Genomic DNA, 26,461 nt, shown 5'->3' on the forward strand with positions numbered 1-26,461 from the left:
GTACCCCGTCTCTGGTTAGCATCCATACCTAGTCCACCTCCAAGTTCTGAAAAATCTCTCCAGCTCTTCACTTGAATCTGCCTGCCTTCTGCCACTGCCCTGGTCCAAGTCACCATCTGCTCATGACCGAACTTAGAGTAGCCTCCGTCTGGTCCACCTTTATCTGCTCAGACCCACCTCTAGTACTTTCTCCATTCTTCTGCCATCCTGGTCTTTTCAGAGCATAACATTGGCTTGTCACCCTTATTATGAAAAACCAACCACTCGGTGGCCTTCTGTTGCTCTTGGGACAGATCTTCACGTGGCCCACAAGGCTCTCTGCAGCCCAGCCTTGTCTCCCTGCCAGCCTTGTCTTACATACCATGTTGTCCATCGTATCTGTAGCCTGGCCATACCCTAGCAGTTGCTTTTCTATCCTCAACTACCTCGCGTTCTCTCCTGCCTCAGGACCTTTGCACATGCTGTTGATGCTACCTGGAGTGTTTTGTTCCTTTCTTCACCCTGAGCCACTCCCTCTGGACTGCACTCCACAGGGCAGAAGCTGAGGATGTTCAGAAGCCCAAATGGAGTTGGCTGCCCTGTGGGACCCAAGCGAGTTGTAAACATTCTGGCTTCAGATGTAAATCAAAGGCAGAGCGCTGAGTTTTAGGGCAGAGAATTCCTTCTATCAGCTCTGCAGTGAGCCCTCACAGGCAGACTCGGGCCCAAATATAGCCTAGGTGCTGTTTATGTATTCGAAAGTATTTAAGGCTGGTCCTTCTGTCATCGGTCCTTTAAAGTCTTTTATTACATTTTGGGATTGTGGTATATAGAGTTCCAAATTTCTTTCTCCCCCAGAGCAAATGGTTTCGGTTTACTGTAATGCACAGTAGACATGTAAGCATACATAGGCACACTTCAGACCAGGTTAGCCTTCTTGGCTGAGGCCCCCTTCTAGGTTTTCGGGTTGGTGTGGTCCCAGGTTATGCTGAGACTCGCCCTTCATCACCTCCTCCGTGGCCTGCGAGCTGGTCATGGATTCTTCGTGATTCATCTTCATGGCACTAGGGATTGCAGAGAGGCGTGGTGACGTCCTTTTCCAATCACCAGGCTGGACTGCCAAGTGAACTGCCACAGATAACCTTTCCGGTGCCCCAAGCTGAAGGGAAGCGCGATCAGGAAGCAGGCAGCAGAGGTGTTCGAACCCAGACACGCTCGACCCCCTCCCTGAGCAGGTGTGAAGTTATGTATGCAGCTCCATTAGCTCCACTGAAGATTCTGAAGTGATCCTCTTCACGGCACTTTCCGGAAATAAGTGGAAAGCTTCCTGCGTGACTGAAAAGTACATATCAGTCTTGTACCCCTAGGATTGCCCTGGACTTTTGTCTGAACTGTTTGTTGTTGATACCAGCCTCAGAAGCTGGATGCCTTTGAGCCATGGCTAGTGTGTATAACCGATCCCTTTTATGAAGATCTTGTAAGCGTGTGGTAATAGCCCACTGTGCTTTTTAACTGAACCAGCAGAGCAAACATAGTTAATGGAGAGACATTTTTGTCATTCCTTGGCCTCTGTTTATTTGCAAAAATGAGGAAAGTGTTACCTGCAAGTGGTTCAGTGCTGCCGGGGTGTCAGGCTGCAGGTATGTGGGCTTGTTCAAGGCTTGTCTTGCCCACGCAGCAGTTTGAGAGCCCCAGAGGGTGAATACTGGTGCCCTGTTGGAAGTGGGATGTGTGGATGAAGCCACCAAGGAGTCCTTTCTCTCCTGGTCACCTACAGGGCTTGCATCAGTTTGTAAAGGAGCATGGGCCCGAGGCCTAGAAAAACAGCCATGTGGGTGGGTAAGAATCACAAAGATATTGCAAGTCTCTGTCTCTCCAAGATGGCCTTGGATTTGACAAGGTGATGAAGAGTTGGTGCTAGCAGGTTTAAGAAAACAAACACAAAACCAGGCTGGGGTGCTGACTTAGTGCCTCGCTGCCTTTTCAGATCCCTCACCTGAACTCCTGGCACCTCATGTTTGAGCTATTTTTGTACCTGTCTCTTCTCAAACTAGATCATAAATGGCCTCAGGGCAGGGACTACTTACTCCTGAGAGCTGCTTGAGCTGGAGGTGTTTATTTTCCTCAGTAAGCTTTTTTTTCCGGGAGCATGACTTGGCTCAAAAAAAAAAAAAAAAAAAAGAAAGAAAAAAAGAAACCCTCCCCTTGATTTACCTGTGTCTAAACTTTGGTGAGTTATTCTTCCATCTGCCTCCTGGGCAGGGGAGAAAGGTGGAATGCATCAAATTCAAGGTGTTGGTATTTAAGGGCTGGCTTTAAAGGTTGCCATGTTAACACTTTTTAAAAAAATATAACTCAGTCCTCTCCTTGGCTTCCAGTTAAGAGTTTCGGAATGGACAAAAAGGTTTTCTGAGCAAGACACAAAACTCTAAAACCAGAAATGATTGCTGACCTTTATCTGGAGTAATGAAATTTCTTCAAGAGCAACATTTCCATAGGGAGCTACTTTCTCTCATATGTAAAGAGTTCTTGCAAGTCAGTATGGCAATGTAATAGAAAAGTTGGCAGAGGAGAGAGGCTGTTGCTGTTCACAGGAACAAATATAAATGGTTTTGTAACTACCGGAAAGGACTGTCACCATCACTTAATTAAATGCTAATTAAACGAGATACCTCTTTACCTATCAGGCATAGATGAGAAGGTTTGATAATGTACAACATTGGCAGTGTTATTGGGAAGCACAGCTTCCTGGGTGGTGGGAGGACAGACTGGGTAGTTTGAGATTGTGGACAGATGTCGATTGGTTGTGCACATACTCTGATTCAGCACTTCCATTTCTAGAGTATCTGATTGTGGGAAACATACACAGGCAGATACATTCCAGGAATGCGCACTGTGGCTTTGTTTAATAGTAGGAAGCCCAAACGACTCACATGCCCACATGTCAGGGACTAGGTAAATTATTTATTGGTGTTTCCAGACGATGAAATACTGTGTACCCATGAAAGAAGGTAAATAAGTGGTAACAGGTTGTCTCTAGGTAAGGGCATCACCTTTTCATTTCTTTGCCTTTTTGTACAACGGATATCATTTCATAGCATCTGGGTATGTTTTTATTTTAAAAAGCCAAAACGGTCAGGGAAGAAGGCTCCAATGTGAATATTTAACACGATTCATCATTTTGTCTTTAGAACCTGACAGTATTATTGAAAAGGCTTCTCACTCGGGCATGATCAACCCCAGCCGGCAGTGGCAGACGCTGAAGCAGAACACAGGCGTTGCCCACTTTGAGTATCAGATCCGCGTGACCTGTGATGACTACTACTATGGCTTTGGCTGCAATAAGTTCTGCCGCCCCAGAGATGACTTCTTTGGACACTATGCCTGTGACCAGAATGGCAACAAAACTTGCATGGAAGGCTGGATGGGCCCCGAATGTAACAGAGGTATGTGTGTGTGTGTGCATGTGCACATATGCCTGTTGCTTTTAGTGTCCATTTATCCCCCCACCAGCAGGCAGGTGGCATGTGGCTATCTCAGGTGGGGTGGGATTTTGGCTGTTATTCGGGGCCTGCAGCATGAAGATGCTGAGTGTAGAAGATGCTGTCGGTGCCCCATCCAGATCCCCTTTACTGACATCCCCATCCCCCAGGTGCTGTGTTGGCTGCCAACAGCTCACAGCTGCTCCTTCTCCGGAGACTCGTCCTTGGCCAAACCAGTGCATGCCCCATTCCTCCAGCTCACAGTCAGTGATTGACAGACATAGGGCTACAAAGGCCAGCTTCCTTTGCCTTAAAACAGTAGTACAATGCGCACTCTAGAGCTTACCCTGGGATTAGGCTGAAATCAGACTCCGGTTGAGACCATGTTCTTGCTCAGCTCCTTCCCCTACCCCTATCTGCTTCCCTCAATTCCTTCTACCTATGTCCAGATCCCCTTCTCAGACTCTGCTTCTAAGGAACTTGACCCAAAATAGATGCCAGACAGGACTAGGTTAGCCCAGTTGACGTCTGAACAGGCAATCCTGTAGGAAATGATAGCCCTGCATTCGGGGTAGCCTTGCAGCAAGTTTTCACTGGGCATCTTTGGGGTCATGGCATTGAGGGGGAGAGGTATGTGGTTAGCTCAAGCTTTCCTACTGATGTAGGACTGAGCCCACTTTTAGTCTCTGTACTGTCTGCTGTCCCAGTCCCTTTATAGAATTCAGTGATTCCAATTCATAGCAACTTGATGGGTAATTCTGTTAACCGTATAATATCCCCTCGAGCAATCATGTACTCTGCTTATTTTACATGATAATTAGGTAAATTATTTTGATAAACTCAATTTCGAAGTGAGTTTTACAACCATGACAGAGGGATGGGGCATGGAGGAAGGAATTTGCAGATCTCCTGGGTAGTACTAATGCTTTCTTAAATAATTGGAGACAAGAGTTTAAAAAGGATGGCATTTCTGGAATTCAAATGAAAAGGGGAATTGATTAACATATTTTAGTGTGTTTGAAAAATTAAATGACCTAACACTTAGTGTGGGTTTTTTGTTTGGTGTTTTTTTTTTTTAAGATAAGGTGCTCACTTTGTCACCCATGATGGCACAATCATGGCTCATTGGAGCCTTGAACTCCTGGGCTCAAGTGATCCTCCTGCCTCAGCCTCCCAGGTAGCTGGGACTATAGGCACATGCCACCACACCCCGCTTTCCCAGCTTTTTTATTTTGTGTAGACAGAGTCTTGCTATGTTGTTGAGGCTGGTCTCAAACTCCTGGCCTCAGGCTATCCTTCTGCCTCAACCTCCCGAAGTGTTGGGATTATAGGCATGAGCCACTGTGCCTGGTCTTATAAACCGACATTTTTTAAAAAGTCACTTTTTTTCTTTTTTTTTTTTTTTTAACGAAGTAGAGAATCGCTCTGCACGGGTACTTTACAAAAATCTCACCAGATCTGGCCACCAGATTAGCCTGCCCAATGAATCCAGCCTGGTTGGCTCTGTTAGTCCCGTGGAATTTTGAAACCAGGCATTTGGTATGGGTTTTTTTTTTTTTTTTTTTTTTTTTTTTTTTTTAAGCCTGAGGCTCATCTGAACATGTCCTGGTGGGATGGGGAAGGATTATCTATACCTTTTTTTCTTCTAACTAAAAGGGTGTGGGCAGAATGGAAACTGACCAAGCTCTGCTCAAGGAGCCAGGGTAGCTATGGTTTAGAGAGGCTGGACGAAGGTCGCTGTTCCCTCATCAACTTGTCTGCATTTTGTCCCCAAACAATATCATATTTTCAGGATCTGCTAACAAGGCCTTGAAGTTTAAAGCTGGTTTTGTTATTTGGGCCTCTCCCATCTTCCTCTCCTTACAAGGGACTTGATATGAGATCTATTAAAATTGTGGAATTTGCAGACTTTAATGCAATGGGTCATTCTCATGACTGTGGCGATGAAAGGAATAGGCAGTGTGCTGACACGCCCTTCTCTGTTTTTTACAGCTATTTGCCGACAAGGCTGCAGTCCCAAGCATGGGTCTTGCAAACTCCCGGGTGACTGCAGGTAAATAAACTGGTCTTTTGTGAGATTTCTTTTAATTGTCCTTTATGTAAGAGAGGGACTGATTTTATTGTGACTATGCCTCTTTTTCCTTGGAGAACAAGAAAGCTTTTTTAAACAATTCAGATAGACACATCCGAAGCTTATTAAATTATACCAGCTGTCTGGTGGAATGCACACACCACTTCTCTCTTGGAATAAAAAGAAACTCTTTGGGCATAGCCAGTGACTTCATGTATTAACTGTTCTGTAAATTGATAACACATTTTTATAATCTTCCCTTACAGTGCTAATGGGCTAGATGGAGGGATGTGGGCTTGTGTCTTTGCATCTCTGTCCTCCTCTTCCACCAAGGTTTTCTTCTCCCAGCCCCCTCCCCCACTTTTCCCATCAATAGGCGAAAGTCCAGCATTCTTTAGAATGGGATTAGTCCAATCTCCTGGCCCCTTTGCAGGCGGGAGCTGGGTTGGTGCTGAGAGGTTAATGGCTGCCCCGGAATCTTGTCAGTTGAGCCTGATGAATGTAGACTTTTGCTGCAGTCCTTTGAAGTCTGTTCCTTTATGGTCCAGGAACAATGCAGAAGCCAAAGGGGGGCCTGCCCTGACCACTTCACGATGGCAGATTTTGGAACTTCTTGAAATTTATATTATGCCAATTTGGAAAAGGCTTATTTAGGGAAATATTGTTGGTGTCTGTGGTGTTTTTGGCAGTCCTATGCTTTACTCTCCCTCCTCCCAAATTTTAAGGAGTAACACTAAATGGATCCTTTGAACCTGTCACTTTTGCTCCAAAAGCTACTCTGACATGAGTAAAGGGACTCTTATGAAACATAGTCTAAACCAGTATGTACCAAACTAATGTTATTGGGGGCTCTTATTAAAACGCAGGTCTTGATTCTATAGGTCTGGGCTGGGCCCGGGTTTCTGCATTTCTAACAAGCTCCCAAGCGATCCTGCTGATGGAACCATCAATGATCACTGCCCCAAAACCTCAGTACTGAAAGTGTAACTTTCAGAATTAACAAGGGAGCTGTTAAAATTCAGGTTCGTGGGCTCCATCCCACATCCGTAGAATCCCAGTCCTTGGTTTGGCCCAGGAGTCTGCATTTGACAAGCTTGCCACATGGCTTTGCTGCTTGGTAAATTTTGAGGCTGCTGCTTTGAAGAGAACGATCTGTGGCCTTTACCTTTGTGATTCCACCACTCTGTCTGTTCCCCTCCCATGCAAGGGGGAACAGGGAACTCTAAATTAAGAACTGGTTGTCCTGAATTGTCTCTTCCTACATTTCAGAAAGATAGTTTTTTTCCTGGAAGGCTGAGGGGCTTCTCCCGCTGTCTCCCATTGGTGGCGGTGAACTGTAGTATTTAACAGCACTGCTGTCAAATGTGGAGCAGGAATCCACCTACCTTACCTCTTCCTAATTAAGGGTATTCTGGAGAAAGTCCCAATGGCAGTGCTATTAGTGATTCCAAGCCTGCTCCCTGCTCAGATGGATATCAGTGGAGGCTGACTGTGATTTGTGCTGCTGTCATCAGAACACACACACAGCGATACAGGGGAGGGCCCTCCCAGCCAGAACAACAGGCTTTGTTTCCAGAATTTAGCCCTTTCTCTTTCGAAGTCCCTCCTCCCTCTCCCTGCCCAGACACGCACTGATGGCCTTATTTACTTAAGGTGCGACTTTCCCACACATCATTTGCATAGTCTCCCAGCCCAGTTTTCTCTCCCTACCTTGAAAGAAAGTCAAAACAGAACCTTCACGCTGAGGAAGTTCAGGTTGTGTCCTGCTGCAGAAATAGTTGAATGGCAAGTTACCTGCAAGTTGTCTTTTGGATTATGTATTACACAGGTTATTTTTTTTTTTCACCCCCACATGAGAATTTACTGGTTTCTGTTGTTCCCAAGTAGACTGAGTTCCTTTCTCTGGGTATACATGCTTGCTTATTGCAAGCCTGCCAATAATATCAAACTTAATTATGAATCATCATCTGAGGAAAGTCACTTCAATTTCTCATGAGAATCTTAATCATATATTATTAAACTGGGATAACTTGGTTGGTACCTCTTTTAGGGTCAGTATTTTTATTTGTTTTCTTTTGAAGTCATCCATGGCCTCTTGTGGTTGCTTTTTTATGCTTGGGGATTGAGGTCTCTTTAATTAGGTGAGGTTGGGTCCTCAGCTGCCTCTCCTTGCCTTTATGAGGCAACTTGAAGAGGCCTAGTGATCCTGAATTTGGAAGAGAATAAGGGAAGACGGTGAGAATATTGCCATTTCGTAATCAGTTCCCTCTCACTATCTTTCAGGCTAAGAATATCAGCCTTGACAGAATGGCTACTCCCCTACCTCCCACTAACGTGGGTGTCTGCTTTTGAGAACTTATTTAGATTGTAATTTTGTTCTTATCTTACTCCTCTAGTCACTTGTCACGTTGACATTCCACTTTACAGAAACCAGAATCCAGTGTCTAACTTTAAACCACACATTCTAGTGATTCTTTGCATGTGGGTGTGCATGGCTCGGTTTTAGAAGTTAGGAAGTGGTTAGTCAGTATTCTCAGGGGTTAAGTTGACTCTCAGCCGTGGGTGATTAGCTATTAGCTAGCTCCCTATAATTTTCCCATGACAAGGATTTGCTAGCCTGCCTCCCGCTCTTGGGAAACCGAAAGCCTTTCCTTCTGGGGAGTTGGAGGGGGAGGTTTGTTTTCCAGAGTTACAGCTGAGCAGCTTAGGGGGTTGGCACTGATCGGGGCTTTTCCCAGGTCCCATTCTGGAAACATGTTGCCCATCCCACCCGCACCCCACCCTCCACCCTCCACCCTCCGCCCTCCACCGGCAGGCTAGTTGATGTTTCTCCCTGCCTTCCCCTACCCTTGTTAAAACCTGGCTCTTGAGAAGGCAATTAAAGTTTCAGAGGGCTTGAAACTTGGAGAGTGGTTTGAGATGCTGACCCCTCTCCCACCCCAGGTGAAAGTTGTTTTGTTTTTGTTGGTTGTTTGGGGATCAAAGGCACTATTTGGCCCCAAAAGAGTACGATTAATCAAGGTGCTTATATAAAAGAACCTCAACTCCCCCAATGCTAGATGAATTAAGCAGACTGCTTTTTTTTTTCTTTTCTTGGCAAAGCAAGAAATCACTATAAATTAGCACACAGTAATGGCACACAAATTATGGAGTTGGTTCCAGGTGTTGTCATTTCCTTCTCCTTCCCTATAGAAGTGGGTTTAGAGAGCCTACTCTGGCCTTGGCCAAGGGAGGAGGGTGCCCCTTTCTCTCCTTGTTTTTTTTTGAATAAAGCGTCATCGTGACGTGGTTTCCTGCTGCACTTGGTGGCTTGTTGCCTTTCTGTGAGCTGGGGTCGTGACTTTCTGTGCAAAGAGCAGAGTGGCAAGTGCGGCATCTGCAGAGACTTTGGCATAGCCCTCTTGTCACCAGGAGAGTCCTTTCTCTACAGTCTGTCGCAACTAGGTGCGCAGGTTGATTTATTCCATGCCTTCACCTTTGGCTCACTCGTGTGAGCCTGAGAAGAGAGTGGCTTTGTGAAGGGCATCCCCATGCTGGCCTCTTCCCAAACAGCCCTCCTTTTGTCAGGAGTCGGCTGGGAGGGGACCTCAGCCCAACTGTGAAAATGTTTGTTTATACGGAGCCCCTGATGAGCCTTGGGAGTCTACCACCCTGTCCCCAGAAACAAAACAGAAAAAGCCTGGACTTCGCAGTCTTCTGTTTGAATTGTGCAGGTCTCTCTTAACGTTCAAAAGGCTAACCTGCAGGTGTGCTGTGTGTCTGCAGGTGCCAGTACGGCTGGCAAGGCCTGTACTGTGATAAGTGCATCCCGCACCCGGGATGCGTCCATGGCATCTGCAACGAGCCCTGGCAGTGCCTCTGTGAGACCAACTGGGGCGGCCAGCTCTGTGACAAAGGTATGGCCCCTAGGGATGAGACCCAGGGTGGGATGCGGGCCTCGGGAGGAGTGTGGGATCTGGGGGTGGGATGGCAGTAATTTGGTTTTTAATTTTATTGGCAGGGGCTTTTATTCTGAATTCTCCTTGAATGCTGTGTGGGTTTTCTGGTTTTCTTTTTAAAAGACGATTGGGGCTAGAAACATGGCAGGTTCGCCACCTTCACAGGCATCTCTTAGTGACTCCAGGATCTTTTTGGCAGATCTCAATTACTGTGGGACCCATCAGCCGTGTCTCAACGGGGGAACTTGTAGCAACACAGGCCCTGACAAATATCAGTGTTCCTGCCCTGAGGGGTATTCAGGACCCAACTGTGAAATTGGTAAGTGGTCCAAGCTGAATGAGAGTCCTGTCTAATTTTTCTATACTCCGCCTTTAAAAAATATACTTAAGGACTTAAGGAAAAAAAAGTGGAAATAGCCTCCAAAGATAGGCCTTATCCCAGCCATTCTATAGGCTTTTGTAACTTTCAAGTCCCGAAGGTTTTTTGGATGATGTTGATTCATATAGGAGGCAGCGGGAGATGAAATGACCCCAGCTCTGCGATGTCTCAGAATGTGGTTAGAGACAGCTCAGTGAGAAAGATGACTTCCTTTCTTTCTTAGACACAGCAGGCTTCTATCCCACGCTTGCTTTTGGTATTTGAAATATGCTTGCACTAGTGGCTGTGGTGTGGGATTCGGTTGGAGGGGCACGTGGGGAGGCAGTGGTGCGCAGGCATCCCTCGCTGACTGCCATCCTGGTTTTTGCAGCTGAGCACGCCTGCCTCTCTGATCCCTGCCACAACAGAGGCAGCTGTAAGGAGACCTCCCTGGGCTTTGAGTGTGAGTGTTCCCCAGGCTGGACCGGCCCCACGTGCTCTACAAGTAAGTCCAATTTTCAGCCTGTGTCCATTCTAAGGATCCTTGTGCCAAGATACCACGCTGGGGAGAGGTACCTAGGCTTGTCCAGTGTGATGTCTCAGCGGGAGAGGGGCGGGTGCAGGCATAAGTCTGGTAAGCAGTCTGGCGGCTTGTGTGTTTGGAAGTCCCCCAGCACCCCTATCCTGTCCCACTAAGGTAGTGCATGTATCTGTTCTTGGAAGGAATGTCCTCGTGGAATCGCTTGTTCCTTTGCATCTGCTTCCTGGAGCTGGCCACCTTCCAATTGTGGTTATTCTCCTTGCAGCCATGGAGAGGCTGCCTTCAGGGGAGGTTGTCACTCACTACTGGATTTTGTCATAGGGCCGGGGGCCCCAAAAGAAGAACCTGGCCTGCAGAGTTCCTTTGGCTGTGAGACAGGGCTGTATGTCAGAATCACCTGGGGTGCCTTACAGTGTAAATCTCTGGGTCCCCCAGATTCCCTCCAGAATCCGGGAGTCCATGGTCTCTGATAAACTTCTGAAATTCTTCAGTGCAGCCAGGCCTAAGAACCGCTGTCATCAGCACCCCAGGTGTGGTTATGGATGTGGATTTCTGGGGTCAGCTTGCCTGTGCTGGTCCTGGGCCCCCACCCATCACTTTCGGAACTCCAGCAGGCCACAGAAGCGCCTAGGGCCCTCTTTAAATGGCACAGTAGCAATTCCCGTCTCTGAGGGTTGTCATAAAGACACAAAAATGAATACTTGATAAATTGTCAGGAGTTCTCTCTGGTCAGAGCAGAAGTGGAGAATGCAGCCTCTAGGTGTGCTATTTTGGGCAAACTCTAAGCAAATAAGAAGAATAAGGTTTTCCACCTGAAATAACTGTTTTTCCTTACTCCTTAGCTACTTCTGAGCCATGATGAAACTTTTCTTTAAAAATAAAGATTAGGCAGATAGAGATGTCCTGTGTTCCTCCTGGGCGGATGCTCTGTCAGGATCCAGCTGTCTTTCTCCCCACTACTTAGGTTGGGGATTACATGAACTGGGGCAGTGGGGGATTTAAAGCTAAAATCAAGGCTTCGGCCTTATCGTCACCGTCCCACTTGTCCTACTGTAGCTTTCCTTGTAGCAGGTGTCTGGCTCTTCAATGACAGCCCCTCATGTGAGAGGTGATGTTAAAGGATGTAACTGTCAGATGGATTGAATTAAATTGTCAACCCCCTCCTTTTCTTGTTGACCAGACATTGATGACTGTTCTCCTAATAACTGTTCCCACGGTGGCACCTGCCAGGACCTGGTTAACGGATTTAAGTGTGTGTGCCCCCCACAATGGACTGGCAAAACATGCCAGTTAGGTAAGAAAATCCCTGCGACTGTAATTTTTATATCAAGGTTGGCTTTGATTGTCAAAGCCGTTACAGAAGACGAGCGTGTGGCCGGCAGTGTGAGTTCACACTCCATCATGCTAAGAAGTAATTTATTATCAAGAGTCTAGCAGGCCTGGGAGAAATAACTTGAATGCAAATGGACTAGCTCTTTTAGGCCCTGTGGGAAAGTCGTGGGATTCCTTGAACCATGTCAATCGTCTGTCCGAGGAGTGTTCAGCTGGGTTCCAAACGGGGATGATCTCATGAGGAATGAGCTGTCTGCATTCTTTTTGCCACATTTAAATCCCAGCAACTAGGCTGCACTGGGTTTTGCACAGAAATGCCTGGTGGCTTTCTGCTGTTCTGTTGGGGGCTGGTTAACTAGCAGCTGGAAAGTTATCAATTAGCGTTCTTATTGGATAATGGCTAGGGAGAGGGATCAGATGCTTATAATAGCGGGAACCTCTAGTATCTTTTATTTAGCTAGCTTATTAAAATGTCTCATGTCTCAGACAAACTCTGGCCTGTTCTTTTCTTTTTTACAAGGTGGGGGAGATTCGGGTTGAACTTCATTTCTCATGCTCATCCCCATCTCCTTTCAGATGCAAATGAATGTGAGGCCAAACCTTGTGTAAACGCCAAATCCTGTAAGAATCTCATTGCCAGCTACTACTGCGACTGTCTTCCTGGCTGGATGGGTCAGAATTGTGACATAAGTGAGTGACTTTGTTTCCATTTTGATTTTCATGACACTTGGGTAGCCAACTTGCTGGTCTGTATTGAGGCTCCAGTCCTACGACTGGAGCAGTAGAAGAAAAACCTTAGAGTGGGAATGTTTTTTTGAGAGGGAGTGGTCAGTGCAGCAGTGAAAACAGACACTCATTTATCAGGCTCATTTAGCTGCTAAAACCAGCCATATTCTGATAATGTGGCTGAAACAATGATGTGAAGTTTCACTCCCTCATTCTGGAAGAATTAGGGAGGGTCCCCACCCAGCCTAATAACCTTATCTCACGGGAAGCACACAGGAAATCTGATTTGAAACTTATCTATCCTGAGCTGAGAAGGCTTTTCAATTAAGCCCAATTTCACTGTAAATTACCTCTTTAAAATGATGACTTATTTATTTTTTAGATATTAATGACTGCCTTGGCCAGTGTCAGAATGACGCCTCCTGTCGGGTATGTAAATCTTTGCTTAAATCAAAACTTTGACAATTGACAACAAATCTTTAGATTTGTGTGACACTGGGAGAGCTCTGTCCCTGTGAGATTTAAAAACTTGGGTGAAAAACGAGTCTCTCAGAAGTTTCACTAGGGCTTATGTTACCCCAGCCTCGTGGGAGTCATTTTGAAGGCATGCACGTAGAAATTCCTCTAACCATTTACAGAGGTTTGGCATTTGGCTATTTCAGTGAACCAGCAAAACCGCAACAGTCATGCTAAACCGCTGAAGCCCTGTGTTTGTGGAATACATAGAAAAAAAAGCACGTGTCTCTCTCTCTCCTTCTCCTCTTCCAGGATTTGGTTAATGGTTATCGCTGTATCTGTCCACCTGGCTATGCAGGCGATCACTGTGAGAGAGACATCGATGAATGTGCCAGCAACCCCTGTTTGAATGGGGGTCACTGTCAGAATGAAATCAACAGATTCCAGTGTCTGTGTCCCACTGGTTTCTCTGGAAACCTCTGTCAGGTGAGTGGTGGCAAAACCTCAGATGGCCAAGTTTTTACAGCAGAGCCGCTGCCTCCTCCACTTCCCCTTTATTCCTCCCTCAGCTCTTATGTCTGGAATTTCCTGACATCTGTTAACATCCTATTGATAACAGAGTCTCTGCTAGACAAATGCTGGTGGAAGGAGATATTGACGAATTATTTTCTTCTTAGTGTCTTCCTCTTTGTGTTCTATTTGGTTCCCTCCACCCCTTCTTGGGCTCCCTCTCCCACTCTGCTCCGTTGTTTCAAATATGGACATTGGCAGTCCCTAGGGCATGGAGATGTATCTTACAGGGTGTCTTCTAATAGAAACAGAAGGAACTGTCAGATTCCAGTGCCTGCTGCCCCAGAGAAGTTATCATGACACCTTTGTTTTACCCTGATCCCTCCCCCTTTTCCCTGTTCCTGATATTTGCAGCTGGACATCGATTATTGTGAGCCTAATCCCTGCCAGAATGGTGCCCAGTGCTACAACCGTGCCAGCGACTATTTCTGCAAGTGCCCCGAGGACTATGAGGGCAAGAACTGCTCACACCTGAAAGACCACTGCCGCACGACCCCGTGTGAAGGTACCTCCCTTCTCCTGGGACCTGGCTGTCTCCCGACTTTTTCCTTTTGTTCCCACTTACTACCGCTGCCCCTTGCTACACTTGAGAAGTAATGTATTGGTGAGGAGGACCTCTACAGTGAAATGATGCTGTCTGTGTAGCGGGCCGCAACACGTGGAAACAATCTATTCAGGCCTGCCAGTGGGAGAGCCATGTCTACAAGTAGCCCAGGGGAGAGAATGTGAAATCCATTTAGCATTCCTGTTCTGGGGTGGGCTGATGTGCAACGCTGAGGCAAATGCCTGAGAACAACACTGTCAACAGAACTTCCTGCAACGGCAGACTGGGGGAATGTTCTGTATCTGCACGGTCAGGTGTGGGAGCCCCAGGCAATGTAGACTGTGGCTACCGCAACTAGAAACTGCTTTTACTTCATTTTAGTTCATTTAAATGTAAATAGCCACATGTGGCCGGTGGCTGCTGTATTAGGTAGCACAACATTTAAAGCTTCTATAAGATTGTCCTTGAGCCTTGCTTAAGGTCAAAAAGGAAGTGAATAAAGCAGGTCCTTTTTCCTTAGCAAGTGTTTACCAAATTGGGTAGATGTCAAAGATAGCATGAAGGGGACCTGCAAGCGTGTGGGTTTTCCTGGTTGTGGAGGGAGAAAATGCTTTAAAACTCTTTGCCTGGAGTCTCGACTTTGCCACATCATAATGTGATGTGGCATGTTGCCAGTATCTTGGCTTCCCTGGGGAGTGTCTCATTAGCCAGAGGGTCCCTGTCTCCAGGAAAGTGGGCTTGGCCTAGGCCCTTGGCTTAGGAATGCTGCGTCTGTGGGTGCATGGCTGTGATCTGATCCCAAGCCTATCTTCTAGTGATTGACAGTTGCACAGTGGCCATGGCTTCCAACGACACACCTGAAGGGGTGCGATATATTTCCTCGAATGTCTGTGGTCCCCACGGGAAGTGCAAGAGTCAGTCGGGAGGCAAATTCACCTGTGACTGTAACAAAGGCTTCACGGGAACATACTGCCATGAAAGTAAGACTCCCTCATCCGGGAAGGGACCAGTGCTCCCCAGTCTGTCCCTGCCCCTGCGCCGCCCTGGGATCATTGGTGTTGAAAGTTTTTTCTTTTTCTTTTTTTCTGGAGACCAAATTTCGCTGCTCTTGCCCAGGCTAGAGTGCAGTGGCGCGATCTTGGCTCACCGCAACCTTTGGCCTCCCAGGTTCAAGCGATTCTCCTGCCTGCCTCAGCCTTCCTCAGTAGCTGGGATTACAGGCATGTGCTACCATGCCCAGCTAATTTTGTATTTTTAGTAGAGATGGGGTTTCCCCATGTTGATCAGGCTGGTCTCAAACTCCCAACCTCAGATGATCCGCCCCCCCCCAACACACTCGGCCTCCCAAAGTGCTGGGATTACAGGTGTGAGCCACCGTGCCCCGCAGTGTTGAAATTGTTTTTTTTTTTTCTCCCTCTGTCGCCCAGGCTGGAGTGCAGTGGCCGGATCTCAGCTCACTGCAAGCTCCGCCTCCTGGGTTTACGCCATTCTCCTACCTCAGCCTCCTGAGTAGCTGGGACTACAGGCACCAGCCACCTCGCCCGGCTAGATTTTTTTTTTTATTTTTTAGTAGAGATGGGGGTTTCACCATGTTAGCCAGGATGGTCTCGAACTCCTGACCTCGTGATCCGCCCGTCTCGACCTCCCAAAGTGCTGGGATTACAGGCTTGAGCCACCGCGCCCGGCGAAATTGTTTTAATCAGAAACAGCAAGGCTGGGGAAGACTGGTCGAGGCTTATCCTTACATCTGGGATCTAAGACTGAGGTTGTGTTCAATTTACCAGATCACTCTGCCTCGGAGCCTCCATATCTATGTTGGAACATTCTGGAATGTTGCTAGGTTGGGTGGTTCCTCTTTAGGAGTTTCTTCCCCACTTTCACCAAGTACAGGTGACTGAATGCCCATGTGAGGGCGTTAAGTGGGTAAGGCACTCTGGAAGCCTCTGCTTGATAAGCCGCCTGTCTAATTTGAGAAACAGCCCTGATGGAGGGTGGCAGGTGGAGGTGCCAGGTGCATTGTGTCAGGAGGGAGCCATGAAAACTGCTGAACAGTGCTTGTCTATGGCTTCACTTGTCCTTCAGCTCTTTTTTTTTGCTTTGTTTGGTAGATATTAATGATTGTGAGAGCAACCCTTGTAGAAACGGTGGTACTTGCATCGATGGTGTCAACTCCTACAAGTGCATCTGTAGTGACGGCTGGGAGGGGGCCTACTGTGAAACCAGTGAGTCTGCCACTGTTTGGGGAGCTCTGGGATGTATGGGTCATGTTGGAGGGATCCCACCTCAATGTGGGAAATCTTTCTTTGTCCTGGAAATCTCTGGAAGCGAGACCCCAGTGATGTCTGCAATGGGACAGTATCACTTGTGTCTCATTTGCGTTTGAGTACTGATGACAGCTTATGGGGAGGAACTTCTGCTGAGGAGCTATAGAATTTGACTGTGTAATAAATATTCCTGCTTGCAAGGAAAGTCATATTTCTACTTTAATTTCATGGGACTTCCAGAGGCCCACCCCACATCTTGCCTAACTTGTGGCATTCAAAGTAACCTGGTTGGGAGCCCCTTTATTCCTGCAAAAGCCTGATTGTGTTAAAGTACTACGACTGTGGCTGTTCTCAGAATAGGGTGTTGGATGTAGCAGTAGGAAAGGCTTGGCTCTTGCCTGTCGTGAGTGGTCCTGGACTTGGTCTTCAGCCGATTGTCTCCTCTTTGATTCTAGATATTAATGACTGCAGCCAGAACCCCTGCCACAATGGGGGCACGTGTCGCGACCTGGTCAATGACTTCTACTGTGACTGTAAAAACGGGTGGAAAGGAAAGACCTGCCACTCACGTAAGTGGTAGTTGGCCTTGGATGCTATCTCTGAGACCCTTCCCTGTCTCCTGTGGGAGGGGGCCACTGGGACTCACACTGAGATATTTTCTTCCAGGTGACAGTCAGTGTGACGAGGCCACATGCAACAACGGTGGCACCTGCTATGATGAGGGGGATGCTTTTAAGTGCATGTGTCCTGGCGGCTGGGAAGGAACCACCTGTAACATAGGTAACTTTCTGCCCCACGTGGGATCTGCAGTGGGCATGGCCACCTGGGCGTGTCTGCTGGTTGGCCCCTGGAGCCTATGGTATTTCTCTGGGCCTGGTTCTTGCCCCTCCAGACTGTTTCTGGATACTCAGGGAGGGTGGTCGTGTCTGCTCTTCTTTATAGCCAGAAACAGTAGCTGCCTGCCCAACCCCTGCCATAATGGGGGCACATGTGTGGTCAACGGCGAGTCCTTTACGTGCGTCTGCAAGGAAGGCTGGGAGGGACCCATCTGTGCTCAGAGTGAGTGTCCTCCCCCTTGAACTCTCCCAGGGCTGTCGGAGCAGATCCTGACACCCTTGGGGACTTGCAATGGAAACCAGAAGCAGAGCTGTTTGATGTCTGCTTTTGTATCACCTGGGTCTGCATTAATGACTTGATGGGATACAGCCCTGACCTGGGCATGAGAAAGTCGCCAATGAGATAAGTGGAGACAGATGGCGTCTCAGTTCCCAGCTCTGGGTCTGACCAGCAGCCTGTCTCCTTCCATTCTCACCCCCACCCCTATCCCCTACCAGGGCCTCTTCCTGTGTACATGTGTCCCACAGCAAAACTAAGTGTAGTGCGGGCCTGGTTCCAATTTAGCAAAGGTATTTTGCTGGTGTTAACTACGACTTTATCATTTGGGTATTAAGGAAATAAGTGGTGGTTTTACTTAGGGCTAAGACCGCTTTCCCTGTTGAAGGCCTCACTATTAAGTTGTCTTTTCTTTGCAGATACCAATGACTGCAGCCCTCATCCCTGGTAAGTGTGACATCCTTTTAAGCCAGCACTCGTCCAGTATCGTGTGTGTGTGTGTGTGTGTGTGTGTGTGTGTGTGAGTGTGTGAATCACCCAGGGATCGTGTTTAAAATGCAAGTTCTGAGTCAGGAGGTCTGGGGTGGGGCTTCAGACTGCTTTTCTAACAAGCTCCCAGGTGAAGCGATCCTGCTGCTCTATGGACCACACTTTAATTAGCCAGCTTGTGTCCTCATTTAGAGCAGTGATTTTTCAACCTTGGCTGCACACCAGAATCACCTGGGAGCTTTTAAAAATCCCACTGCCTGGGCTGCAACCAAGACCTATGAAATTAGACTTTCTGGGGGTGGGACCCAGGCATCAGTATTCTTTAAAGTTCCCCAGGCAATAGCCATGAGGTGAGAGCCACTGACTGTAACTGGTGACATGCGAGTGATTGGCAGCCAGAATAATGGACTGGGAGGTTGGTAACCAAGGCTGGTCTTTGCTTTCTCAGTTACAACAGCGGCACCTGTGTGGATGGAGACAACTGGTACCGGTGCGAATGTGCCCCGGGTTTTGCTGGACCTGACTGCAGAATAAGTAAGGACTGTCCCTGTCTGATTTTCCCAATGGCTTTACCCCTTCATTCCATACCTCAGCCCGAGACTTTCATCTTTAAAAGCCACCATTCCGTTTAAGTAGCTCTCAGAGAGCAAAGGATCTCCCTCTTCCAGCTAGGATTAAGATTTCCCAGGCTGGTCCTCCCAGGTACCTGCTGGTGGTTCCCTGGGTGGTGTCGCCCTCCTTGTTCTTGGGGAGAGAGTGCCAGCCACAGAATCTGATGATTACACTGGGGTCCTGAAGAAAGTGTGTGCATTTCCCCATGACTAACATGAAATTATGGGCAAGCAGATGTTAACCGCAGCTACACTGGTATAGGATAGAGCTAATACAAACGGAAGGGAGGACGACTGTGGCTTCCAGAGGCTTGTCTCTGTTGGGTCTGATCAGGCCCTGGAGAAATGACTAAAATAGGAAAATACGGGCAGGCAATGCAATTTTTCAAGAAGTTTAAAACGTATTATTTCGAGCCTTTTCTCTACTTTTTTTTTTTACAAGCCCTTTCTCTTACAGAACAAAAAAAGGTGCTAGAGTAGTTATGGTTTGATTCTTGTACCCAAATTGTCTGAAATTTTACTGGTGCTTGAAATCCAAGTCTGGGATTAACTAGTCTTCAGCACTAGATGGGGGCAGGTTGTATCTGTTTCATGTTTCTAAATAAACAGTTGGCAAACTGTGGCCTAGGGGCTGTCTCCAGCCCACTGTCTGTTTTTATAAATACAGTTTTCTTGGCATACAGCCACACATTCATTTAAGTATTGTCTATGGCTACTTTCATGATACCACAAGAGTTGAATAGTTGTGACAGAGACTATATACTCCACAAAGCCCGACATGTTTACCGTCTCACCCTTTCCAGGAAACTTTGCCAGGCTTGCTGTAAACTGCACTGTCAGAGAAAGGAATCAAATTAAAAATTGCTGCCTCCCAAAATGGTTCTCCACTGTTAGAATTCAGGATGGTGGCGGCCCTTGGGGGCCAATGATGAGAGGTTTTTGCAATAGATGATCTGTTTCTTCTTTTGGATGCTGCTTACCTGAGTGAAAATTCATCAAGCTTATGATAATATGCTTTTCTAGTACATTATGTCAATAAAAATCTCAAAACATTGCTACAAACCATCAGTCCCTAAACTTGAACTCCATTTCTTCTAGACATCAATGAATGCCAGTCTTCACCTTGTGCCTTTGGAGCCACCTGTGTGGATGAGATCAATGGCTACCGGTGTATCTGCCCTCCAGGGCACAGTGGTGCCAAGTGCCAGGAAGGTATGTGTGCCAGGCTCCAGCTGCCCATGGGTCTTCTGGGGTGAGTGACCTTTGCAGTCACCATTTTGACTTTTCGCAAATAAGCCACTGTGCTCAGGGAGGGAACACACAGTGGGGGGCTGCAAGGAAAGGGAAACGTGAAGAGTCTTCCCCAAAACAGGTAGCTGTTTTTGGTCAGCTATTGCCACAGTACTGTGTACCAAACCATCCCAAACTGCTGTGGCTTGCAGCAAGCATTATTTTTACTGCTTACGATATGCAGCATGGGCAGAAAGATTGTGCTGTGGGTTGGGTTCAGTTCGGCCAGTGGCTGTGTCTGGGGCATATTCCTTTCGTTGCCAATGGTAGGCGTGCAAGAGGCTGGTCACAGGCTCTGCTTACATCACATCTGCCAATGTTACATTGGCCAGAGCAGGTCTTGTGGCCAAGCGCAGAGCCAGCAAAGGTAGGAAGTATACATGCTGTTACTGTGGGAAGAATGATCTTAACATGGCAAAGGGCACAGGTGTAACCATTTCATAACAGGGACCAAAGAATTGAACCCTGATCCGGTTCACAGAAAAATAAACTGCTCACCAGTCTCCACCTGTCAGTTTCAGGGAGACCTTGCATCACCATGGGGAGTGTGATACCAGATGGGGCCAAATGGGATGATGACTGTAATACCTGCCAATGCCTGAATGGACGGATCGCCTGCTCAAAGGTAGGACATGATGGCTGCCGCAATTCACCTGTGTTCTGGAATCGGGGTGAGCATGCCTGCTAAGCTGCCAGCTTCTGTTTTTCTCCAGGTCTGGTGTGGCCCTCGACCATGCCTGCTCCACAAAGGGCACAGCGAGTGCCCCAGCGGGCAGAGCTGCATCCCCATCCTGGACGACCAGTGCTTCGTCCACCCCTGCACTGGTGTGGGCGAGTGTCGGTCTTCCAGTCTCCAGCCGGTGAAGACGAAGTGCACCTCTGACTCCTATTACCAGGATAACTGTGCGAACATCACATTTACCTTTAACAAGGAGATGATGTCACCAGTACGTAACAAGTTTTTATTTTTATTTTGGAATGGTGGATGTCTGCTTGCTTGCTTTAAAGGAGGAATGTCATGAGCTAGGATCTAGTTCTCCCTAGCCTCAATTCCTGTCTTATAGTAAAGTGAGCTTGAACTTAGCCCAGCCTCAAAGAGAACATCTCAGCCTTTTGTTCTTCCTCTCAATCTTACACGTGTGTGGGTTTTTAAAATCGTTACAGGGTCTTACTACAGAGCACATTTGCAGTGAATTGCGGAATTTGAATATTTTGAAGAATGTTTCCGCTGAATATTCAATCTACATCGCTTGTGAGCCTTCCCCTTCAGCGAACAATGAAATACATGTGGCCATTGTAAGTATAAGACCCATTCACACCTCACTATTCTGACTGCAAGGCAGTTAACAAACTTCGGTTAACCAGTGTCTGAATGGAGCAAATTCACTGACAAAAAGCTTTGCAGACACAGATTGTCAAGTAATTTTGAAGAAAGGCTGCTTTGAATATTCCCCTGACTCTCAAGTCTGATCATTCTTTTTCCAGTCTGCTGAAGATATACGGGATGATGGAAACCCGATCAAGGAAATCACTGACAAAATAATTGATCTTGTTAGTAAACGTGATGGAAACAGCTCGCTCATTGCTGCTGTTGCAGAAGTGAGAGTTCAGAGGCGGCCTCTGAAGAACAGAACAGGTAGGTGTCAAGTGGGACTAGTTTATTTGTGTGATGACAGATGATCTCATTACACTTCAATAAAGCCATCAGGTCGGGGGATTACTTGACAGTGTCCTACCCTTGCAGGAGCTCCCAATTTAACAGAACTGAGGGCAGCCTACTTGACTACGGTCACATGGCCCATGGGAATAGAGATCTGCCTCATATTTTCTTTCCCAACACACTATGCAATGTTCCCTGCAGAACAGGTATTGTGCCTAGATCCATGACAAAGCCCTAGGACACTGCTTGTCCTTTGGCCTTGAGTTTGAAGCTGTACAAAGCCTGACTTGGCATTTAGGTGTCCTGGGACAACCCAGCCACTGCTGAGGGCTGTGAGGCTTGATGGCCCTGCAGGATGTCCAGGCTTCCCTCCTGAGGATCTCGAGCACTGTTTCAGCCAAGAGAGAGATTGGGCATGGAGCCATGGCACGTTTGAGCTGTCTGTGCTAATTTGAATCGCGTTTCTAGTTCTGAAAACTGACTCCTGTACTGAGCTGCCTCAGTAGCCAGACTTAACAAGACACTGCTCTCCCCATGTGAAGTCAAAGAACCTGTAGGAGCTGCTGCTTCACCCAGTCTCTCCAGGGATAAGAGTATCAAGGTCTGCAGGGGCTTGATCCCAGCATTTGCTTATCAAGTTGTGAAGTGACCATATGCAATGATGAAAAGGGATTTGTCCCTGTGGCCCCCGTCTGAGGGACAAAGGGCAGGAGAACCACTGTTGGTATTCTTTTGTTCCTGCGGTGATGCTTTTTTCTTTCTTTCTTGGAGAGTTAATTGGTTTTGTGCCTGCCTTACAGATTTCCTGGTTCCCTTGCTGAGCTCTGTCTTAACCGTGGCTTGGATCTGTTGCTTGGTGACGGCCTTCTACTGGTGCTTGCGGAAGCGGAGGAAGCCGGGCAGCCACACACACTCGGCCTCCGAGGACAACACCACCAACAACGTGCGGGAGCAGCTGAACCAGATCAAAAACCCCATTGAGAAACATGGGGCCAACACCGTCCCCATCAAGGATTACGAGAACAAGAACTCCAAAATGTCTAAAATAAGGACACACAACTCCGAAGTAGAAGAGGACGACATGGACAAACACCAGCAGAAGGCCCGGTTTGCCAAGCAGCCGGCGTACACGCTGGTAGACAGAGAAGAGAAGCCCCCCAACAGCACGCCGACAAAACACCCAAACTGGACAAACAAACAGGACAACAGAGACTTGGAAAGTGCCCAGAGCTTAAACCGGATGGAGTACATCGTATAGCAGACCGCGGGCACCACTGCCGCTAGGTAGAGTCTGAGGGCTTGTAGTTCTTTAAACTGTCGTGTCATACTCGAGTCTGAGGCTGTTGTTGACTTAGAATCCCTGTGTTAATTTAAGTTTTGACAAGCTGGCTTACACTGGCAATGGTAGTTTCTGTGGTTGGCTGGGAAATCGAGTGCCGCATCTCACAGCTATGCAAAAAGCTAGTCGACAGTACCCTGGTTGTCTGTCCCCCTGCAGCCGACACGTCTCGGATCGGGCTCCCAGGAGCCTGCCCAGCCCCCTGCTCTTTGAGCTCCCACTTCTGCCAGATGTCCTAATGGTGATGCAGTCTTAGATCATAGTTTTATTTATATTTATTGACTCTTGAGTTGTTTTTGTATATTGGTTTTATGATGACGTACAAGTAGTTCTGTATTTGAAAGTGCCTTTGCAGCTCAGAACCACAGCAACGATCACAAATGACTTTATTATTTATTTTTTTTATTGTATTTTTGTTGTTGGGGGAGGGGAGACTTTGATGTCAGCAGTTGCTGGTAAAATGAAGAATTTAAAGAAGAAAAAAATGTCAAAAGTAGAACTTTGTATAGTTATGTAAATAATTCTTTTTTATTAATCACTGTGTATATTTGATTTATTAACTTAATAAGAGCCTTAAAACATCATTCCTTTTTATTTATATGTATGTGTTTAGAATTGAAGGTTTTTGATAGCATTGTAAGTGTATGGCTTTTTTTTTTTTTTTAATTCTTCTCATTACTTGTTGCCTATAAGCCAAAATTAAGGTGTTTGAAAATAGTTTATTTTAAAACAATAGGATGGGCTTCCGTGCCCAGAATACTGATGGAATTTTTTTGTACGATGTCAGATGTTTAAAACACCTTCTATAGCATCACTTAAAACACGTTTTAAGGACTGACTGAGGCAGTTTGAGGATTAGTCTAGAACAGGTTTTTTGTTTTTTTGTTTTTCTGCTTTAGACTTGAAAAGAGACAGGCAGGTGATCTGCTGCAGAGCAGTAAGGGAACAAGTTGAGCTATGACTTAACGTAGCCAAAATGTGAGTGGTTGAATATGATTAAAAACATCAAATTAATTGTGTGAAGTTGGAAGCACACAAATCTTACTTTGTAAATTCTGATTTCTTTTCACCATTCGTACGTAATACTGAACCACTTGTAGAATTGATTTTTTTTTTAATCTTCTGCATTTAGGGAGTATTCTAATAAGCTAGTTGAATACTTGAACCATAAAATGTCCAGTAAGATCACTGTTTAGATTTGCCATAGAGTACACTGCCTGCCTTAAGTGAGGAAATCAAAGTGCTATTACGAAGTTCAAGATCAAAAAGGCTTATAAAACAGAGTAATCTTGTTGGTTCACCATTGAGACCGTGAAGATACTTTGTGTTGTCCTATTAGTGTTATATGAACATAAAAATGCATCTTTGATGTGTTGTTCTTGGCAATAAATTTTGAAAAGTAATATTTATTAAATTTTTTTGTATGAAAACATGGAACAGTGTGGCCTCTTCTGAGCTTACGTAGTTCTACCCGGCTTTGCCGTGTGCATCTGCCACCCCGCTGAGTCTGTTCTGGTAATCGGGGGTATAATAGGCTCTGCCTAACAGGCATGGAGGAAGAACTGAAAGGCTTTTCAACCACAAAGCTCATCTGAAGTTCTCAAAGACCTGGGGCTGCTGTAAAGCTGGAGCTGTGGGAGCCCCATCTAGGGGAGCCTTGATTCCCTTGTTATTCAACAGCAAGTGTGAATACTGCTTGAATAAACACCACTGGATTAATGGCCTGTAGTGTGGAGGTGAATTGTTTGTGAGCAATCAGGGGAACTGGCCACCGCACTGAAAGGGTTTTAAAGGGTTTGGAATTGGTGTTGGGAAATGAGCAGGGAGATTTAATGTCTGCCTTTTTTTTTTCCCTGGCTACTTAGATTCATATTAATGTCCTGTTGTAAGGGTGTGGTCTGAAATGACTCTTGTGCACATTTACCCATGGGGTGGTTTCCTCACGGCACAGGAGGTGGTAGTTGCAAGCTTCTGGCGTTCGGGCTCATCACTTATCACCTTGCTCCCAGGGAATGAGTGTTCTGGCCTCACCATGCAGCCTTGGAGTGCTGGTGTTCTGGTCTTCTGTGAGGTTCCAGAGTTGGGGCTGTCCTCACCTGTCACGGGCAGGAGAGCTCTGGTTCTCTCACTTGTGGCTGGTGGAGGCCCTGCCCCCGCATCGCGTGGTGGGGTGTGGGATAAGCTTTGCCTCTGGTACCTCTGCGGAAGGAAAGAGCTGTGGTAACAAGCACATGGACAGCTTCCAGCAGCCGTGCAGAGTCACCAGGAGTTCCCTGCTTCTGGTTAGGAAAGCCAAAGCTCACCCTTCTCAGAGCCATCCCCCAGTGCTTCAACATTCAGGCCTGTCCACACACGTCCAGTTTTCATATAACTGGCACAGCAAACTTTGGAGGAAAAGCTGATGGAAATATTTTTCTTTGTTCTCGGGAAAGCTTTTATTTTTTCTTCTAGGCTTGGAGTTATGCTAAGGAACATCTTGATTAAGAATGAAAGATGGGCTTTAAGTGTTCTGGGCTCCCTGTGCATGAGCAGAGACCATCAAGGGATTTGGGGTTGTAACAACCCAAAGAGTGGCCAACACCATTTTGGCTTATTGGGGAGGTAGCCTGAAGGGCCTGGACAGTGAAGAGTTGAGGTTTCCATGACATCTTGCTCTACCCTAGCGTAGCTCTGCTTTGTCACTAATGTCTGCCAGTAGACAGCTGGGTTTCTGTAAGGTGGGGTCAGAGGGAGGGAGAAGTGTAGATTCTACTGGACAGGGGACAGTCATTTCGCAGCAGTGGAGTCAAACACTATCCTGAAGCAAAACCTTGTTCTGATGGTTTGTAAACTTGGATTCTGCAGGACCCCAGAATTCCTTGGGTGGCTGCCAGATGCTTTTGTGCCAAGAAAAAAAAAAAAAAAAAGTTGAATGAGCCTCTGCAATTCTTTATTCCAGGAGGGAAGGGATCTTGGGATTCATGGGTGGTGTCTTAACTCACCTTCTGTCAGGGACACCCGTGGTATTGGGAGGGCATAGATCAGCCTCTTCTAGACATGCCTCAGTGCCAGGACTTTAATTGTGAAGGGTGAATTTTCCCCTTCAGGAACAAGGAAGCAGGCAGTGGTGCTCTGGTTATCCTTGGGGGTTAGGGAAGTACAGAGGAAGGGACTCAGTGCCTTTACCATTCATTCCCCAGGAACACTCTGGGCTCTCTTTAAAGGGGCCCTGGAAGGCCCCTGAAATTTTCAGTCCAGAAACTTGGCTAACTAGAACTCTAGCATTAGAATATCCCACGAAACTCTAGGAAAGAACACTTAAAGCTGGTGTGTTTAGGATGGGAAGCTCTGTCCTGAGATTCTATGCTTACATGATATAGAATTTGAATAGAAAGTGGAGGGGAGGATACATCTTAATTGACTAAAAGCCAAATGAGACTGATGATTTGCGAGAGGGTTTACAATTTTAAGATGCAGATTCCCAGGCCCGGTCCATGACCCTCTTAGACCAGATGCACCAGAAGTGGAGCCTGGGAATCTGAATTTTTGACAAGCTCGCTCTTCTTCCCCCACTCATGCACTCTAAAAATTGAGAGCGACTCTGCTAAAGTGCTACAGTACCAGTTCTTAACTAATTATAATGTTTTTCCTCCTTGTTAAACTGAATTAAATAGCCTGGAAGCCAGTTTGTTGCTAAATTGCCACCTGACATCATTTTT

At 46.8% G+C, this 26,461-nt stretch overlaps 1 protein-coding gene across 1 annotated transcript in view; it reads left to right on the forward strand.

Moving 5' to 3' along the window:
• The window catches only part of JAG1 (jagged canonical Notch ligand 1), a 36,558-nt gene extending 12,076 nt beyond the window's left edge, over positions 1–24,482 (forward strand). Inside the window, exons 4-26 of the mRNA XM_010355267.2 lie at positions 3,171–3,425; positions 5,454–5,514; positions 9,298–9,428; positions 9,670–9,789; positions 10,220–10,333; positions 11,550–11,663; positions 12,278–12,391; positions 12,810–12,856; positions 13,196–13,369; positions 13,808–13,958; positions 14,813–14,977; positions 16,106–16,219; positions 16,717–16,830; positions 16,928–17,041; positions 17,204–17,320; positions 17,794–17,821; positions 18,312–18,397; positions 19,573–19,686; positions 20,280–20,389; positions 20,478–20,711; positions 20,929–21,060; positions 21,250–21,400; positions 22,225–24,482. Coding sequence (XP_010353569.1) covers positions 3,171–3,425; positions 5,454–5,514; positions 9,298–9,428; positions 9,670–9,789; positions 10,220–10,333; positions 11,550–11,663; positions 12,278–12,391; positions 12,810–12,856; positions 13,196–13,369; positions 13,808–13,958; positions 14,813–14,977; positions 16,106–16,219; positions 16,717–16,830; positions 16,928–17,041; positions 17,204–17,320; positions 17,794–17,821; positions 18,312–18,397; positions 19,573–19,686; positions 20,280–20,389; positions 20,478–20,711; positions 20,929–21,060; positions 21,250–21,400; positions 22,225–22,682 — 3,218 coding nt within the window. The 3' untranslated portion in view covers positions 22,683–24,482. The remainder of the gene's footprint in view (positions 1–3,170; positions 3,426–5,453; positions 5,515–9,297; positions 9,429–9,669; positions 9,790–10,219; positions 10,334–11,549; positions 11,664–12,277; positions 12,392–12,809; positions 12,857–13,195; positions 13,370–13,807; positions 13,959–14,812; positions 14,978–16,105; positions 16,220–16,716; positions 16,831–16,927; positions 17,042–17,203; positions 17,321–17,793; positions 17,822–18,311; positions 18,398–19,572; positions 19,687–20,279; positions 20,390–20,477; positions 20,712–20,928; positions 21,061–21,249; positions 21,401–22,224) is intronic.
• Positions 24,483–26,461: the final 1,979 nt, after the last annotated feature.

Source organism: Rhinopithecus roxellana, chromosome 13, assembly GCF_007565055.1.
Source record: "Rhinopithecus roxellana isolate Shanxi Qingling chromosome 13, ASM756505v1, whole genome shotgun sequence".
Lineage (NCBI taxonomy): Eukaryota > Metazoa > Chordata > Mammalia > Primates > Cercopithecidae > Rhinopithecus > Rhinopithecus roxellana.